A 20,598-nucleotide genomic window follows, 5' to 3' on the forward strand; every position below is an offset into this window, starting at 1 on the left:
AAAACACTCATTCAATTCATGACTATTCAAATACTTCATTGCTGGAAACTTCCAAATTATATTTGAAAGCAGAGGGAGAATAGAGAAAAGGTCTAGAAAAAACAGCACTTTTGATCCAAGCTAGATTCTTGCTTTTTCATCTCTAGAACTAAACCTAGGTAGGGAATGTGCCACAGGGGTAGGATTGAGAATTCCTTTACACTGTGCCTATTTTTGCATGAAGTTTTGCTTGCAGCTGGTGAGAAACCTAGTGTTCTTTCCTGGTCAACATCCAGCTTATTCTTCCATGGGTATCTTTATTGCAGTGAGCATCCTTGTGGCTTTTAAAAACTCAACCCGTGCCTGCAAAGTGTGGCAACTTCTTGAGGGAGAAAGAGCAAAATCTTGCAAAGAGTATTTGAATTAAATTTGAATTGAAAGATGTTACCTGAGGCAGAGAAAAAGAAGGGCAGAAAGACTGAAAACACACAGACACAAGAGATGGCCCTGGAAGAAAACCCCCTTCTCCTTCATCTTACATGCACCTGCAGCATAACAAACAAGTGATGATCCCACTGGGTCCCTTACGGGGGATGAAAGCTATGCTGAAACACCATTCCAGGGAATTTGTGGTCCACAAATATGGTTCATATCCTCTTAGGCAGGTCCAGATATTGTGGGTCCCTGTTTGGGTGCCAGATAGGGGAGGATCTGTCCTTCAGGGTATCTCCAAATGCAGTGGATGAAGAAATAAACTCTACTAGACACAATTTGCCTTTCAGGAGAGGGGACGGTGTTTTCTTTCAGTGGACAATACCCTGAGCCCTTCTCTTGAAGTGGTTTTATTGAGTTTAATTCACATATGGATTCATAGCATGTTCATAGTGCTTATCAAACAATGTTAAAAAGTAATGATTAAAGGAAGGAGATATGGTTTAAGGATAACAGTAAAGGGATTACAAAGCCTTTCTGAGTCAGGGTCTGGTAGACAGGGTGACACCCATTCAGCCCTAAAACCTGAGAAAATAAACTCATTGTATGCCCAGACCCCAAACACCAGTACTGATTAATTTGAGAGCACTCTTACCAAAACAGGTTTCAAAGATTTTAATGCATTCATTTCTCAGGCCTAATTGCCCCCAGGAACCACTCAATCAAGTTGAAGACTGTACCTGCCTCTCATATTGTTTCAAGCCTGAGTCAGACTATGGGAACAGAGCAGCCAAGAAATAAGTATACCTCTTTCAGAAAGAATGAGAACTCCAGCCATGACAAAGCTGAGGGCTGAGGGTTTTTTTGTTTCTTCTCTGTGTCCCCCAAGTCCTTCCCTGATGGCTCCTATGTGACTGTGCCTGTCTTAGGTTGTCCTGTCATCAAGGAGTCTTAGACATTATTGACTCACCAGCCATTCTCTTGGGCCAAGCAGGATGAAGTGAAAGAGGCAGAGGCTGCACCTCTGCCAGGGGAACTGGTTTTCTCTCCCCAGTGGCCTGTGTTCCCAAGACCTCTTTGCTCAGCTCCAGCCTTGGGGTCCTCTTGCCTGTCATCCAGGCTACTGTCCCTGAAACAAAAGGGATGATTCCTAACAAGTCTGTTATCATCTCTCCATCAGTGCCACAGATTTTCTTCACTGTGGGTGTTTACATGTGTCCTACAGTTTGCACAGCGTCCTCAATTATATGTGAAAATACTAAAGTGTGAGATGAGAAGGATTTCTGGAGATCCTTGAAAAAGTTTTCAAATAGAATGTGCATCTGCCTCACATCGTCCTCATAAGTCTCAGACACACACACCCTGTTTAAGGGGGATAATCCTCTTCATACATTGCATTACCAATGGGAATGCAAGCTGGGTCACAGACCTCAGGAGTCAGAGATACTGTCGACATGGGTATGAGATGAACACATCTCATAGGTCTCTGCTTCACACTCACTCTGGGCCATCCTGTTGTCCATAGAGATCTCTAATGCCAAGATGAAATGTCCATGTGCCAAGAGCACCATTGAGTAGACAAAAAGACAGTTCACTGTAGGACAGATCTGACCTTCTTCTTGGATACCCACTCAAGAGGAGCCTACAGTCAATGCTATTATTGCTCTGACTGGAGGCTGCACCTTCTCGCCTTGTTGTAACGAGGCTCTGAGGGAGATAAGAATAACAGTAAATGTGATTTGTGTGAGCATAGGAAGGCAGATTTTCTGTTCACTGTGTAACATGTGGATGATTCTGTAACATGCAAATGAAGAGCAAATATTTCAGTTCAATATGAAGGATTTCCAAACATTTTTATTTTTATAACCTATAAATAATACCCTTTCATTATTTTCTTATCCACAAACAAAAATATTTTTAAGTAATTGTCATTCAGAGGTTGTGTAAGGAAGCAAAGGATATCTACCTACACCTCCATACTGGCCAGAACTCCAGAACCATTACAGACATGAAATATTTTTGAAGTGAACAAAAATGTTTTCAACTAGGTAGTGATGATAGTTTTAGAGCCATAGAACTACACTAAAGAATCCTGAATTGTACAATTTAAAATGTTTAAAACAGTGCATTTCATGTTGTGTTAACTTCAAATGTATATAAAATAATATAATTTAACATCTCTTCTAAATTTTAACCTGGAAGGCAAAAGAAGATAAGGAGTTGGAAATAAAGAAAATTTTCTGAGTAAGACTTGCTGAGCAGGGAAAGGAAACACCAAAATGTAAAACAAAACTAAACAAACCTAAATAGCACCTTTATTTCCTCTTGGGCTAGATGCTCTCCTCTTTGGGTCCTCAGCACCCCCTGGTGCCCTGGGTGCCCTCTGCACCCAAGCCTCCTCTCTCCTGCAGGGAGGTTTTTGTCTGGGATCACACTGAGTTCCCCTCGCTGTGTGTCTAGCACAGTAATACATGGCTGTGTCTTCAGGTTTCAGGTTGGTCATTTTGAGAGAAACTGTGTTGGTCGGGTTGTCTCTGGAGATTGTGAATCTTCCTTGAACTGATGGAGCGTACCACTGGTTTGATCCAGATGGACTGCTCACTTCTGCCACCCACTCCAGCCCCTTCCCTGCAGCCTGGCGGACCCAGTTCATGTTGTAGTCAGTGAAGGTAAATCCAGAGGCTTTGCAGGAGAGGGTCAGAGATCCTCCAGGTTGCACCAAGCCTCCCCCAGACTCCATTAGCTGAACTTGGCACAAGGCACCTGTAAAAAGAAAAAAAAAAGAGTGTGAGAACAGTCCCTGAGGAACAGTCTCCACTGAACCTCCTGCAAAAGGACGCACCATTGACAGCAATGAGAACGGAAGCCCAAAGGAGTGCGGACCCCATGGTGTGGATTCTGAAGATGGGCTCACACTGGAGGCTCCCCCCAGGGTTGTGCAGGGACAGGAGGTGAGCTAGTTTTCATGAGCTGGGGAGGGACCCCATTTGCATGCCTGTGCTCTGCGGTCATGTCTTAACAGCCCAGCGGAGGTCCTCTTCCCTGTCTTGAATGTCCCTGGCAGGACAGGTGGACAAGAGTGTCTCTGCCTGGATGCAGGGGTACTCGACAGGTCTGGATATGCCAGCAGATTTTCTATAATAGTGAGAGACATACTACAGAATGATGAAAATGGGATATTAAATTCTCGAGTGCAGGTTGCAAGCATAACCACTCAGGAGATGTGCTAAGACCGGTTTGTGATGACAATAGAGCCCCCTAATGGTGGCCCTGTGCCACACAGATTGTGAACTTTGCGCAGACCAGCATCTTGCTAGGCCCAATATCTGCTGCGGGGCAGTTGTCCCTAGCATGTTTGTCATGGTGGCAACCCAATTCCTGCTTCTTTGTTGTCCACAAGTGAGTCTCCACAAGGACATCATCAGTCTATGGACTCCAACTTTAGGTGAGAACCTGAGGGACATAAGCCCTTCTCAGCACCTGGAGCACAGACATCCCAAGCTGGGTCTTGGGCTTGCAAGTTGATGATGCCTGTCACCTGCTCTACTGACCACAATCACACATCCCAGTGTCCATGATGTAACACACCAGAAACATTTGAACTCTTTGGGGTGACCCTTCATGACTCTTGTTTCTAGAGCTGAGGAGAGATTGCTGAGCACAGAGCACATACTCACCATCTACAGGGGAAGTTCCCTGCCCAGGCACCAGGCCCTGTTACTAGGGCCGCTGGGGCTGCTCTGCAGTTACTGTGGTAACTGAGTTACACGATGTGCCTGAGGGCATGTGAGTAAGTACAGTGGAGAGGACAGCACGGCCCTGTCCTCAGGCTGGGGCATGGGACATTTGACCTCATCATTTGTGTTTTCTTCTGACACATAGATTTGGGATTGCAGTGGCAACTTGACATGTAAACGCCATAAAAGGATGTCAACTCCATTAGACGTGTTCAACACTGTTATTAGTATCATTATCTGCCTTGAAGTTAGGAAGCTGCTCTCTGAGGTTGCACCTCTGCTTACATGATGAATACCTTCTCCAGTTCTGGCAGGCCACGCCTGGGACAGGTCACCCACTATAACTCCACTACCCTCATCTCTTCATTGAATGATTTAGATCAATTTGCTTTAAATTCAAAAGGCACTTCGTTCCATTTCCTTACATGAATAATTCCTTGAATACTAAATATTCAACCTGGGTTTTCAATATTTTTGGATGAATTACATAATAACTTCTATGTACCAGGATGCAGGTTATTGAAGAGTCACCAGAAGTTGGAGGATGCATCTCAAGAAGAACATCCATGCCCTATTGCTAGAACCTGAACATGTGGACTGGCCTGTTACAGGCTAGCAGTAGGGAGAAGACAGACACTTACATCCAGAACCAGGTGAGTCCCATATTCGTCAGGTGGTCTCTGGCCCCTTCGTTTGAGCAGATGTAAGTGGATCAGTCTTTACTATAGGGAGAATATGAGTCTCTATGGAAACTGGTGCACATTGCTGCTCATCCATAAAATATATAATAGGTGTGCAAACATTTCTGTGGGTTTGGATGGTCTACTTAGTTGCGACAATCCCTGGAAAGAAAGAATTAGGTCTATTGGAATCAAAAACAGTTGTGATGTTGTGGATATTAATAAACTGTAGTGGGACACCAGATCAGGTCACACTGACAGTAGGTAGGCATGGTAGAAAAAAAATCACAATTGTCATATAGAAAATAAAGGTAAAGATGGAATGAGATGCCTTTGAAGGTTATGAATAAGGTGCCCAACAAGGGGAACAAACTCTCAAAACCTGAGGGAGAATTAAAAGTGCAGGAGGCTTGTGCTCAGGAGAAATGGGTAGTTCCATTTGACACCATCTCCTCTACAAAATGATCAGAGCATGAACTTAGAACAGAGTGTGTCCCTAGAGCACATAGACCCAGAGTTGGAGGAGGTGGAGCATCTGTGTTAATCATTCACTGGGAGACAGAAATGTGAACTCCACAGAGAGGCAGACAGCGCTCCTGGGTCGTGTTATTTCAGTGAAGTTTGCTGTGGAATCTGCAGTAGATTCACTGCCTATATCTGTTTTTATTCTCTCGACTGATGTAAAACCATGCTGACACATTGGGGACACAAATATAAGTCAATCTTGACTATATATGTTTAGTTAACGATGTAGATATAGATAAGTAAATTATTTTTATTAAATTATTGTTAATTAAATTTATATTATAAAATTTTAATTACAATTTTAAGTATATAGCATTGTGTAAACTTAATGTGAACACCATGATAATTTGATACATGCCTTTCTTTTATTTTTTATAGACTTCATCTATTTAGTTTTAGAGAAAGGAAGGGAAGGAGAAAGAAAGGGAGAGAAATATCAACATGTAATTGTCTCTCACAGGCCCCTTACCAAACGCCTAGCCTGAAACCCAAGCAAGTGCCCTGACTGGGAATCCAACCCATGGCCCTTTTGTCCACAGGCTGACATTCAACACACTGAGTCACACTAGCCAGGGTAATTTGATATATTTATTTATTTATTTTTACCTCTTTTTAAATTTTTAAATCATGTTTATTGCAGTTGTCACAATTTCCCCCCTTTGCCCCACTCCACCAATCCTACCTTGCCCCTTCTCCTGCAGTCAATTCCCATGCTCTTCTCCATGTCCATGGGCAATTCATACATGTTCTTTCTCTAGCCTTTTCTTCTTTCTACTATTGTCCTCCTTCCTCACCCCCTCTGGTCACTTTCAACCTGCTCCATGTTTTTCTCCCTGTGGTTTATTTTCTTCATTACTTTATTTTGTTGAATAGATTCCACTTACAAGTGAGATCATGTGGTATTTGTCTTTCACTGGCTGGCTTATTTCACTTAACATAATATTCTCCACTTCCATCCATGCTGTTGCAAAAGGTAGGAGTCCCTTCATTCTCTTTCTTTTCTTAAATACTGATTGATTTATTTTTTTAAATGTCAAGGTCCACTATAAAATATTAAAACATTTAAATCCATTATAAAGTCTCAGCCATGCTGCCAGCACAGAAATAATCAAGTAGATTAATGAAATAATGAATGCAGGTCAGTGTGATCAAACATCACCAGAGGGTGGTGGTGGGTGGGGAAACCGATTAGGTATCAAACGTGATCAAATATTTATGGTGCGAGATTCTCTACCAAGCAACTTAAGAGGATTGATGCCAACATCGTACTATGCAAAAATAGACCTTAAAGACACAAACTGGCAGCTTCCTGGGGAAAATAGAGAGAATAACCTGACTGAATATGGTTGAAGATAAGACTTTCTTCCAAGGCTGTATCAGCGTTGGTGGTAGGCAGCCCTGGTCTGACTCCAAGGTCAGTGCTGGGGAACACTCACTGTGAACTCTCTGGGCACTACAATGTGTAGAGCAATCCTGACTGTTCTCTAAGGATCACTGCTTTCCTGGACTTTCTGATGCAACTGAACACATTTCCCGAGCATGACAGTGAGGCTCATTTAATGGATTAATACATTGGCTTGTACTTTGCAGTGTAAATCATATTGCCAGATTTTAAAACAGATGATGAATGAAATTTATATTGTAACATTAAACGTCAGGAAATTGTGAGGACACATTTAAAAGTATGAATAAATGTACCAGGCAGATGAGCCAGACTAAAGGGGAAGAGACTATTTCCAGAAGACAAATGTGTCCACCAATGTCTAAGACTACAAAATGCTTGTTCACAGTGTGCTGTGCAGCAGTGTGTGGGTTGACATGGCCAGGAGACCAGCAACAGGGTTTGTATGAAGAACAGGAAATAAAATGAACTAAAGTGCAAATGAAACTTTCAAGAACTCACACAGACGTGCATTCGACCTTCAGTTTGTCCAGGAAGAATGATGAGTGAGCTCCATCTGAGTGGTGGTGGGATTTTTAAAGAAGATTTTTCAGTGAAGATGCCAATAAATCACCAGGAGATGTCCCAGGACAGGACTGTAGAGGCCACTGGGCCCTTAATGGTTACCCTGAGCATCTGAGGCAGCCTGACTCTCATGCCTTTCAGTCCAGGAAAAGATTGAGCTGGGAAGGTCTCAGCTGTAAGTTTATGGCTAGTCTCAGAAGAGAAGAGGGACATGAGGACACAAAACCTGACAATTTCTTGCAGATTTATATATTATTTTTTATTAATTGCAACATGGGACTCTATCTTCTGAATTTGATATTTCAATTTTTGTGCTCATTAATTTCAGAGTGAAAAATGTCAGTTGGTATTTTGAGACAGTGAGTGAGTGTAAAGAAAAGCCAGGGAATCATTCGTTTTTATGCATGTTGAGTTGCACTCAATTGAATTTCACATGTTTTGCCTCCTTTGCAATTACTTAGGAAAACCCTTCTGTTACTATCATTTACTAAACTGGGTTCCTCTTGAATGGGACCCTCTGTGCTTACTGGACTTGTGTGACTTTATCTATTCTCAAATTAGGGAAGTTTTCCATCATTACTTTTTCAAACAGTTTCTCTATCCCTTATTCCTCTTCTTGTCCTTCTTGTATCCCTAGTATATGGATATTGTTAAGTTTCAGGTGGTCCTACATTTCTATAAATGCCTCTTCATTCTTTTTGAGTCTTTTTTCATGTTCTTGTTCTTTCAGGGAGCTATTTTCTACCTTGCCTTCCATATCACTGAATCAGTCCTTGGTTTCACTTATCATGGTCTTAATTAATTCTAATGAGTTCTTCAATTCAGAAATTGTATTTTTCATTTCCTCTTGTCTCTACTGATCATTCCTATGTCTTTTTTCATGATGATATTATTTGCAGTAAGTTCCTCAAAATTTCCCTGCATTATTATATATACATATATTTTTTTATTTCTCTCTGACCTCACTTGGCTCATTTATCTTCCTTATGGTCATTGTTTGGAACTCAATATCTGATAGTTTACTTGCCTATTCTTTACTTAGTTCTCATTCTGGGGATTCCTTCTTTCCCTTCAACTGGAAGATATTTCTTTGTATTACCATTATTTTTGAGGCTCATTTTTTGCTTCTGCTTCTTAAATTGATCTTTATTGATTCCCTGACTTTGTGGTATGAACTTCTATGTTAGGAGCCTGCTGAATTTGCTTTCTGGACCTGTCTCTGATGATGCCAGATGTTTTCCCTGTCTGACCTTTGGCAGTCTGTTCAAGAATTCCCAGAATCTACTGTCTGTGTCTGTCTCCTTCAGCTATTAGTCTAGTCACTGTGCACTAGAGAGCTCAAGGAGGGGAGGAGTACCTCCTGAGGGCAGGGTTATTGGGTCGTCTCATGATACTGGTCACTCATAAGAGTGGCCTGCCTGCGCAAGATGGAGACTGCTTTCTGGGGGATGAATCAGCACCAAGATCCAACCAGCAACTCTCTCAGTTCTCTCCCCAAAGCCTCCTTCCCCAGTCTCTCCTCAGGCATCTGCAGCCCACTCTGCCCCGACCTTTGACAGAGAGCAGGGTAAGTGGCTGTAAATAAAATTTATGCATTGACCCTTTAAATGGCTCTTTGAGTCTCCAGCTCCCTGTCTCTGGCAGAGAGCAACCCTGCTGCATTTTGGAGCTGGCTATTTTCAGTGTATTTTTCCGGCTCTGGTGCAGCTGCCTGTAGGTGCCCTGCCCACTTTCTCGAGCCTCTACCACAGCCTTTACCAGTTAGATTGTGCTAACGCCAATTCTTCTGTCTTATAGGTTACAATGTTCCTCTCTCGCTGTTGTTCAATTGTTCCAGGTGATTTCTCTAAAATTTAGTTGTAATTCCAGATTGGTCCTGGGAGGAGGTCAGTATGACTTCCACTCACTCCTCTGCCATCTTGATTCCTTATGGCATCATTTTCATCTGAGTATCTCCCTCCAGAAAACAGGCAGGAGTGACACCCTGTATTCTTGTAACTGGAAGTTTTGATTGTGTCTCAACTTCCTGTGAAAACTCTCTCCTTACCTGAGGACCTGAGCACCTGAATAACCTGAGGACACATTGCTGAAACACAAAACTAATCACATGAGTAATAAATCATGTTTTTACATGAATACAAAACTAGAAATGGAAAATAGATTATTATGTATGTGACGAGGTCACAATCCTTCATATGTTAAAATTACAATGGCAGCAGTTTAACAGACTTGTTTTATGAGTCTAGTATTGCCAGTGATATTGGGGTTTAGTGAGAGGGAAACAAAGAGTTGCTAGAATAGATCTGTTCACAGTAAAAGGGACAGCTACCCTATCAGGAAGTATCAATTTTCATATACCATTGGCCCTGTCCTCAGGATGGTGACTGAATTCAGATGATTCTATTTTTTTTCCACACAACATATAACCTTCTTAATATATAATAAACACTTTATTCCATCACGCTTACAATTTGGAATTATATTCTCATGTTCACATTTGTCCATTTAGAGAATTAATTTGTCTTTGTTGGGACAAATTAATTTAACTTCAACAAAGTCTAATGCATCAATATTTTAGTAGATCTCTTTTTGGGTGTTTTATTCCACAAAGAACTCCCAAGAAAATGGTAGCCTCCATTTTACATGTTGACTGGTTAAAGCAGAACCAGGGACTAGAACAGACTCTTTGGAACTGGGTAAGGGGAGAATGCTGGGCTTAATTTTACTCACATACAGAAATATGACTTATTTTCATAAGCTCAATTTTACTAGGCATACAAGATTAAATATTTTTAAGAGGAGACGTGAAGGTAAGTACAAGGCATGGTAGAGATAGATTATGTCATCTTTAGAAAATACCTAGAAATTTATGGACAGGAGTTTGTTAAAAATGGAAATATTTATGTTTCTGCAAGTAAAGATAAAGGAAAATAAGAGACATGTAATTGCAAATGGATGGGCAAGGGATAGCTTATAAACTGTATTCATACAATGGCACATACCCAGGGCATTGGAATTGGACACGTGTGAGACCATTACTCCTCTGGACACACCAAGACTCACCAGAGCTTCATAACTCATTGGGGCTCCATTTATGGAATATCTCAACATTTACAGGGAACGGAGGGCGTGTCTTACTGGGAGAGTCCTTGGTGAGGGTGCTCAGGGATGAGAAGCCATAGTTTCTTTGCACCAGACACCTGATTCCGTCCATTGCATGGTCATCATGATCATGATCATCAACATCATCATCATGATAATTTGCTTACTCACATTTGTTTGTCTTCTCATATTCTCTAGATATAGTTGATATCCACACATAATAATTCTTTATATCATTTTCTGCTCATTTACTTGGTTGCTAGGTGAAATACGCAGTCAGACATTTTATTTTATGCTTTACTGCTGATAAGTGACAGCTCATTCCTGCCTCTTCTCCATCTGCCCCATACAGGAAATCTGATAAGAAAAGTTGGGTCTCCTCTTTAAATATATATATATATATATATATATATATATATATATATATATATATATATATATATATATATATATATATATATATGAATATATATATATATTCATATATATTTATATATATTTTTATATATTTATATATACACACACACGCGCATATGTGTGTGTGTGTATGTGTGTGTGTGTTTAGTTTTACAAAGGAGGAAGTGAGGGAGAAAGAGAGGGAGAGAAACATCAGTGTGTTCAGAAACACAGGGGACTTGTACGTCCCCTACTGGGGACCTGGCCAACAACCCAGACGTGTTCCCTGACTGGGAATCGAACCAACAATCTTTTGGTTCACAGACCAACATTCAATTCACTGAGCCATACCAGGCAAGATAGGTCTCCTCTTTAAATATCCTAGGAGATAGAAACCATACAAGCCCCTTTAAGCAAAATGCCCCTTCCCAAAAACCTCAACAAAGGAAAAGCTGTGAGCCAGTCTCTTTTTTTGGGGGGGAGGGGAGGAGGGGTTATTAAACAATGTCTGACTTGCTGAAGGGCCTTTCCTGTCCTCCATACTTTCACTCCATATGTGATAAATGCAACATGCCCCCTTGGTATGTGTGTGTCTGTTGTGAGCCTGGGCATCCACACCAGTTTGTTGTTTGTTCCTGTACCTCTGTGTTTCTGTGTAGTGTCACCTACTCTTTGTCCACTGAGCATGAATCCAAGACAATGGCCATCACCACTGCAGGTCTTTGTCCTTTGGTGTTGGATTTATATGTCTCTGGTGCTCACTAACTAGCATGCACATACCAGGGTGCTGGCCAGCTTGGATCATGTGCTGTGTGTGTTGGGGCTACACTGCTGGGTCAGGCATAGCCTCTGGTTAGATTTAGCTGATGTGGGCCAGAGGGTATGATGATTCATTGGAATTGGGCATAAGAGTGTCTTAAAGGGGATATGCTTTATGTCCATGTTAGAATGTTGTCTTTCTCTGCAACAGAATCGTCTAACTCATATTTCAGATGTGAGGGCAGAATCAGGAATCCAGAGAGATTCCCTGAGACAAACTGTTACAAGAAGACGAAACAACACAGGAAACCAGCCCAAATCCCCAACTGCACCTGCTTCTGGGATCGTCTTTGAGTTCAGGAACCATGAACTCCCCTTGATGATCAGAGCCCCTCCTTCAGGGAAGTTTGTGCCTGGGCTCAAGCCACATTGTGTCTCTAGTACAGCAATAAATGGCTGTGTCTTCACCTCTCAGGTTGGTCATTTCCAACTACAGCATGTTTTTTGCCATTGTTTCTGGAGATGGTGAATTGGCCCTTCACAAATTCGGCATACTTCGTGGTACCACCATTACTATTAATATGTGAGACCCATTCAAGCCCCTTCCCTGAAGACTGTTGGACCCATTGCATTCCATAGCCCCTGAAGCTGAATCTGGAGGCAACACAGGAGAGTCTCAGAGACCCCCCGGGCTGCACCAAGCCTCCCCGACTCTAGCAGCTGCACGTTACACTGGATACCTGCCAATACAAAGGAATCAGGTCAGGAAACTGTCTTGCATTCACCATTTCTCTCTGTCATATCCACTCACATACTCAGTTTCTCTCATTCTCAATAAATTCCTCTTACAATTGTAAATAGAAAAACCCAGCTGAGCCCAAATTTCATGGTGGATGGTCTGTGTTCTGTCCTGACCAGGGACTGAGAAAACCTGGGAATACTAAGCTGAGCTCCTATCCCTGAGCTATAGAGCTGAAGTTGGGCTGTTTTTCAGGAGCAGAGGGGCCCCATTTGCATGCCCCTTTACTATATGGGGAGATCTGGGTTTGGGCCATGACATGAAGGACAGGGTCCCATAGTGTGACTAGTCCAAGGAACCATACCTGTTTAGAATTTCTCCTCACATCTGAGCCTGTTGCTCCCTGCTGACACACATGCTCCAGAAATGGGTCCATGACCTAGGATAGTAAATTTTCATTAAAAAATTGAGGGATTTAACATTTTACATAATTTTGAAAGTCACCAGTAATGAACACATCAAGGAAATCAACTCCCATGACCAGAAGGAAAATTAAAAGTGCAGGAGGTTAATGTTCAGGAGATGTGAAGTTTCATCATCCTATTTCTATTACAAAGCTATCAGAGTAGTAAGTAAAAACAGAGTGTGAACCTAGATCTCATATACTCAGTGTTGGAAGAGTTAGAATATCTGTGTGGATCATTGGAGACAGAAGTGTGAACTCCATGGAGAAGCAGACAGTGCTCCTAGGTCACATTCCTTCAGTTAAGTTTGGTGCTGAATGTGCAGCAGCCTCAGTGGCTAACTTTTGTTTTTATTCTCTAGACACTGCGGTAATCCCAGGTTTGAACTTTAGGGACAATGAAGAAAGTATGTTATGACAAGATCTACTTAGTTGAGGATGTAGGTTGATAATTAGGGGTGCATTCTTAAATTATGGAAATTGATGTTGAGAAATCTTGATACCAATCACTAACATGAAATAATAGATATAACTAAACTCTTATTTATATGAAAACAATATTTTTTTTATTTTTCCAATGATTATACAAAATAAATTAATCATTCAAATAACCTCCCATTACTTGAGCTGGTAGATGCAACTTTATATAAACTGTTCATCTTTGGAGGTTCAGTCTTATGTATCAGTACACACTTAAGTATCTGTGCATCAGTATCTGTGACTATGTGAACATGTGACATAGTTCTAATCATGAGCAGAAGATTACATCTGTTGTACCCCCCTTTGTTCATCAATAATGTTAGAAGAACCATCTCCTCTCTCACAGAGTCCCTATTCATGTTTACATGGGACTCTTGATAGTGCTGCCTCCACAGCTAAACATGATGGGTGTGACTGAACTTGAACCAGAAGCACTGAGCACATGCATTAATGCGCAAAATGTGAAAACAAACTCCATCCAAAGGGATGAATTAACATGGGTGAAGAATTAACCCCGTCTGAGCTGACACACATTCAGGATTGTCATTTCATTATGTTATGATTGTTCTCATTGTTTAATCAATATAATCAATGCAACTTGACTCTATTTTTCCTGAAACATCCACACATAATATCTGGAGTCACTCAGATAGAAAGCACTGACTTTATAATTTACCCATGTCCTGGGTTCCAGGTGAGATCGACACACCTGTATGGTGCACCTTGGAGATGGGTGTCATTTCCATCAGGGGAAATTCAGTACTGAGTGTCAATTTGTTAGAGACTCTCATGGAGAACCTGAACCTGATGTTATTTTTTGATGGATCGAATATCAATATTAAACCAGGAGGCTGGTAACCAGGGCATTGTATGATAATAGAACTTTCCACCAGCATCTATTCCTTTATGTGACGTAAAATCAGCAGAAATATTAGAAGACACTGCAATTCCTAGGGTTTATCAACCAGGAAAAAAATCAGAAAAGAAACAGAGGTCTGGGGATCAGTGTATGACTTGGGATTCTTTACAAACCTACTGGGCTCTCATATCTCCTGGTAATTCCATCACAGGGATAGTTGAGAAACTCTGGAAACACCCATACATCCTGGGGACTGGAATAATGTGAGGGTGCAATTTAACACAAAAAAATATATAGTACAAAAGATTTAAAAATGCTATCATATATCATTATGCCAAAATGAGCATAGTTAACCTAATTGATATCCCATCTGAACCCTCAATGAATAAATCTAAAGAGGAATCCAAAACAGTTGTTATAATATGCCCATGTTGAGGTTATGGTTTTACATTAAAAATATATATGGAAAACTGTATAATGTCTACTTCACTCAGATATTTGCTGTCTCAAGACAGCTGCATGTTGACATCAGATACTTTCAAATGAATCTTGTTACATTTTGGTATTAAACTGCATACATGGGATAGACACACTGGTATCATCTTAAGCCAACACTGCTATGAAAACTTCCAGAGACAGCAGAGGTTGTTTCCTGCTCTTGTATCACCAAAAAGAGTAGAAAGTGGGCCAGCTGTGAAAGTGGGGCTCAATCCAGGACAATCCTAAAGGTCTCCTCAACAAGAAGAATTCTGGGCCTTGTTGACATAACATTTTAGATGGGTTTATCTAGCTTTACCATCCTGGAGTGTGAATAGTTTGCATTTCTTGTGCGTGTGTCCCCGTGATGTTTTAAGGTCATTCCCTGACAAAACCTATGGTCCGTTCAGCTGATGGAATCTGCTTGAGTTCATATTTCCCCTTCTGTATGTGCAGTGAAGGATGTGCTCACTGTGCTACATCCTTTCAAAACAGCACTGTGACATTTGGTAAGGAATGCCACACCTAATGGTCACCACCACCCACAACAGCTGCAGAGATTAAAAAATGGCATTTTTACATAAAGTAATTCAAAGTTTCAGAAACCCTTAAATGCTAGGTCCTGAAATCCTTCAACTAACATTGCTAGCCCATCATTCTCTCTTCAGGACACATCAGTCATCTCCTGTAACATGGGAATGGGAAGAACAGTGCAGTCAGCAACTTGAAATATATCCCAGGGAATTTCCCTTGTCAACAAGATAGCTGACAGTGAGGGGTTGAGCAGCCATGCAGGGTCGAGGTGGCTTCTCTGACAGAGATGGCACCACAGGCTTGCAGGTGCTGGGAGACATGGGTGAGGAGCCCTGGGCACCAACCATCCATGACCAGTATGATGGAAATAAAGGTGGACCCCAAGGGAGAGAAGTAGTGAGAATGTCTATTTTAATCAGCAGACAGCTGTGCTGTAACCCACTTCTGTCCCCTCCACCAATTTGGAGAAGAAGAACTCACAGCCTGTCCATGGCCCTGGTGAGCCCAGTGTCATGTGTCCTCACCTGCAGTAGAAGGCCCTCAGACTGGACATGCCCTTTCCTCCTGAACCTGTCCCTGTGAGGCTGCCCAGGATGCATTTCAGGTGAGTACCTCTGTGTGTGTGTCCCAGTTTTCCAGAAGCTTTAGTGATCATTAGACCAAATTAAGTGGGACTGTTGAAGGTCTTGTTATTTTTCTCACTCCCATTGCAGGTGAGAGCAGAGGGATTGTTGATTGCCTGCTCAGAGGACTCTACAATGTGAAAATCCATGGGGACAAAGTGCCTTCTATGAATGGAGGTTCAATCTAGGAAGCACATTTCTGTGTGTGGGGAGCATCATGGGCATTCTTGTGACCCTGCACATCATCCTTGGGGCACAGTGAATTAGAAAATTCTGGGTCTTGATGACATGACAGCCACATCGCATGTTCCTTGATGAGTAACCCAGCTCCTTGTAATGCCCTGCACCCTCTCAGGATGTGAGTCACCAGCTGTCCTTTTCCCACGCATTCACCTCTCACACTGCTCTCATCCCAGAGAACTCTGTGTCCTCAAATCCTGAACTGGGCTCCCCTATTCTGGTGTCCCAAATCCCTGGAAATGCCCATGGTTCACTAACACCCCTTCTGAGGATCCTGCCCAAAATTAAGTTCCTCAGAATGAAATTCCATGTCAGTCTCTGCCTGCAGGACTGACTCTGTTCCAGCTCTACAGGGCAGGAGCCACCACCTCTCTTGGAAAACATGTGCACATCTATCATCAGTGCTGGTGTGACATTTGTGTTAAAATATACAGTAACTAACATTCCCTGTGCCAATCAATTTTAAATGAACAGAGTGACATTAAGTACATTCACACGGTTCTGCAACTATTGTCACTATCCTTATCTAGGAATTTTCACTTTCCCAAAATAATAGACTTGGTGCCTATTAAATAATAAGCTCCTGTCTCCTTCTCTTGCCCCAGCCACCCCTTGCTTTACTCTGCCTCCAGGACCTGGAACAACCTATCTCTCCCAGGCATGAAAGCACACAGCCATTGTGATTCTGAAGGTGATTGATTTCTCTGGGGATTGTGGCTCCAAAGTTCATCCATGACATTGCCTCCACCCACTGTCTTTGTTTTGTATTTTGTTTTAACAAATATCTTATTTATTTTCAGACAGATGGGAAGGGAGGGAGAAAGAGAGGGAGAGTAACAACATGTGGTTGCTTCGAATAATGCCCTCACTGAGAACCTGGCCTGCAACACAGGCATGTGCCCTGAACAGAAATCAAACCTGAGGCTCTTTAGTTTACAAGCAAGCACTCAGTCCACAAAACCACAACAGCCAGAGACACTTTCTCTTGTTTTTTAAGGGAGAATGATATTTTGTGGTGAGAACAGAACACCTCTGGCTAATTCAATTTCCTACTTCATCTCTTGTTTTCAAAATAATTCAGTGGCTTTTAAACAGATGTTTCATTATTTTCTTGATCAAGAAGGAGGGGACACAGAAAACAGAAAGTGTACACTAAACTCAGGTGGAGAAGTCAACATGTGATCACATGAAATGGACATTAATCACCAGTGACAAGAGGCTGTGCTGAGTTAGGACAAACAGTAATAGTTTTCATAGCATGCTTGTGGTCCTCTGACACAGTGTCCTGTCCATCTTGGCAGCAACAGGACAAGAAGAAAGTGTTAGGCAGAGACAAAGCTTATGTTAAGTGGCAGACTCATGAGGCCCTGGGTCTGTTGGGGACCTAGCCCACATCCAGATCACATCTACATCATCGTGGTCTTCCTGGTACAGAGGCAAACAGCACACTGCTGCACTGTCCCTCTTAGAAAATGAGGGATGATGACAGAAAGATTCAAGGGAATTTGAGAAGCCAGGGTGACATGAAGGTCCAAGATGCATCTTAAGGTTAATTTCACTGCAAGGAATCAGGCCTGATACTCTGGAGGAGTACGTGTGCTATGGGTACTGGAGGCAGGGTCAAAGCTCATGTGGATGCTCCAGTTCCAAGTCCATGAGCAAAAAGGGTCATACTTGTCCCTTGCAGGACATCAACAGTCAGGAAAGGCATCTCGTACTGGAAAGGGTGATCTGACTCAGCAAGTTAAGTGATTTTAAACTCCATCATAGAAATGCCCTGATAATGTGGGGGTTCCAAATCCTATCAAGAAGCAAACTCAAATTAATTGTAATATGACTTAGTTATCTCACTTTCTCAACATATTCTGACAGCCTTCCTACATGTCATCGTCAATAGCATCTCATAATCTACCACTGGGAGATTTATTAGTTGCATGAAGAATCAGGGAAAGTGGCTCTGAAACACACAAATGAGAGCTTATCATGTAAATTAACAAAAAAAAAAATGCTGTAGTAAAATTCCAGAAAAGTCTATGGGTTCACAGTTCACAGCTCATGGAGAAAATGTGAGCTTCATACCTTTGAGAATGGCTCCAGTGCAGGATGTCTAAGTCAGGGTTTTCAGACCCTCCAGAAGCTATAATCCTTAGAAGAAGGCAGCTGATCATGACCTTTAATACAATGGGAACAATCTCAGCCATTTGAAACTGCTACTCAAGGTGCCCCACCAAGGTCCCTGCCTAATCCGTGGTCTGTTCTCATCGGCTTGTTCATAATCCCGGACTGTGGTGCATCCCAATGCATGGTTATCTCCCTTTCTTATATTGTTGCATTCATTAGGAGACTCAGTTGTCTGAACTCAGGTTTTGATGCTGGATCTGGGAATTTTCAAACCTCACCCTCTTTATCCACATTTGCCCTCATCTGGACACACTGCTAAGAAAGCCTGTGTTATCACACTGTTACCCATGGTGAGACAGTTCATCCAACAGTTCCCTGACCATTAAACACCAACTGGCCCTCACCCTGTGACCACAAATAACCCAGCTCCAGGCTTCTGGCCCAAGTCTTAGAAGCTACTTCACTGCATCTGAAGAATCCTGCCTGGTCCTCCCAATATCTCAGTAATGTCAGAATGAGATCCATCCATTTCCTTGTTGTGTGGGAATCATCAAATTTAACATTTGAAACTACTTTGGATGAGAACTTGCTGGATTGCACAGGTGCTATAGACACCTATGATGACTCCTGGTGCTGGAATAGTGACCACCACAAATGGTCTTTTCTTCTCCCTCAGGATTGACTACAGACAGTGGGGAAGAAGATGGCAGCAAATTAGGTGGAAGGTGAGCCCACTTGCTCATGTCCCTCACTGGGACACTTAGCTGATCTTCCAAAATACAAGGTGAACAGTCAACAGAATCTAAGCTGAATTGAAGTTCAGAAACCAAAGTGTTCAGGGGATGCCTCAAAATGTGCGGTAAGGAGATTTTATAGGCAGACAGGGAAAGTCCTTGGGTGTGGCTACAGATAATGGAATTGCCATAGGGACATCATCAAAGAAGTGCTGGGGCAGGGGTAGCAGTCTAGTGGCTCCCTTTCCTCACAGTGTGAGGAAACCACAGACCTGTGCAAGGGGTAACTTGATTGTGAAAAGTTGCCAAGTAGAAAGAAACTGCACACTCACACACAGCTTGCAGTGCAGCCAAGTGTGAATGGGAGTCACCAGCCTGGTCAGTGCCAGATATTGAGGATATTCTGGTGGCACCTGGGTCTGGGAGAAGAAAGCGTTGTGGGAAACTATCACTCAGGTAGACTCTTGACTTGCCTGAGAGATGGAGTGTATGGAAAGCCAGACAGTGGCTCAGAGTGGCAGCAACATCCACAGAGACACTTTCTAAAGGGGAACTGAGGTGTGGTGGGAAGGATTTTCCTATGCAGAGCTGCCTGGCCCAAAAAGAGGGAGGGTTGTATGTTCATTTTGTTCCCATTTGGTGCACAAAGACAAAAATCAATTTTCCCCAGAAATGAGAAAAATAAAGTGCCTAGGAATACACTTAACCAAGGAGGGAAAAAAAAAAACTGTATTCAGAAAACTCTGAATAAAGAAATTAAGGAAAACACAAATGGAAGCGTATTCTGTGTTTTCATGGGTTGGGAGACTTAACATCATCCACATGCCCATACTACCCAAAACAATTTATAGATTCAGTGCAATCCCTATTAAAATGCCAATGTCATATTTCAAGGATATAGAAAAACATTTCAAAAGCTCATGTGGAACTATAAATGACCCCAAAGGGCTGCAGCAATTTTGAGAAAGAAGAACAAAGTAGGAGGTATCACAGTATCTGATATCAACCAATATTACAAGACCACTGTAATAAAAAAAAAGTCTGGTACTGGCCTGAGAACAGACACATATATCAATGAAGCAGAATAGAAATATCAGAAATAATCTCGTGTCAATGGTCAATTAATACATGAAAAAGAGGGGCAGAGTCATAAAATGGAATCAAAATATCATCTTCAATATATCTTACTGTGAGATCTGTACAACTACATGCAAAACATGAAATTAGACCACCCACTTACACTATCCATCAAAATAAATTTGATGTGGATATAAGACTTAAATATAAAAGTTGTAACACCATAAATGTTCTAGAGTGGAACATAGGTGGAGAATTTTTAGCTATCCCTCCCAGAAATATTTTCATCAATGCATCCCTTAGGCAAGGGATATAAAGGAAAGAATAAATACATGGGGCTGCATCAATCTAAAAAGCTTCTGCATCGTTACAGAAACTATCAAGAAAATTAAAAAGGAACAAACTGTGTTGTTGACTGTAGTAGTAAAAAATACCATGGACGAGGGTTAGATCTCCAAAATATAAAAAGAACTCACACAACTCCACACAGGGAAGACAAATAATCCAATTAAAAATGTGCCAAGGGCCTGAACAGACACTTTTCTAAGGACATACAGAGGGGCCCATAGAGGAGAAAAAATGCTCAACATCACTAGCCATTATTGAGATGAAAATTAGAACCACAATGAGATGTCATTTCACACCATGCAGAATGACCATTATTAAAAATAATCA

The 20,598-nt window shown here is 41.8% G+C and overlaps 2 gene segments (V, D, J or C); both read right to left on the reverse strand.

Moving 5' to 3' along the window:
- Positions 1 to 2,594: 2,594 nt before the first annotated feature.
- Positions 2,595 to 3,334, reverse strand: LOC129076574 (Ig heavy chain V region 914-like). The segment is given in 3 exon segments: positions 2,595 to 2,606; positions 2,861 to 3,174; positions 3,254 to 3,334. Coding segments are annotated over 3 exon segments (372 nt in total).
- An 85-nt stretch (positions 3,335 to 3,419) lies between these two features.
- The window catches only part of LOC129076575 (immunoglobulin heavy variable 3-9-like), a 59,796-nt gene continuing 42,617 nt past the window's right edge, over positions 3,420 to 20,598 (reverse strand). Inside the window, 1 exon segment of the V gene segment in view lies at positions 3,420 to 3,566. Coding sequence covers positions 3,420 to 3,566 — 147 coding nt within the window.

The sequence above is a fragment of the Pteronotus mesoamericanus genome, unplaced genomic scaffold, assembly GCF_021234165.1.
Source record: "Pteronotus mesoamericanus isolate MK-2021 breed Mesoamerican mustached bat unplaced genomic scaffold, CSHL_Meso_final contig_61, whole genome shotgun sequence".
Lineage (NCBI taxonomy): Eukaryota > Metazoa > Chordata > Mammalia > Chiroptera > Mormoopidae > Pteronotus > Pteronotus mesoamericanus.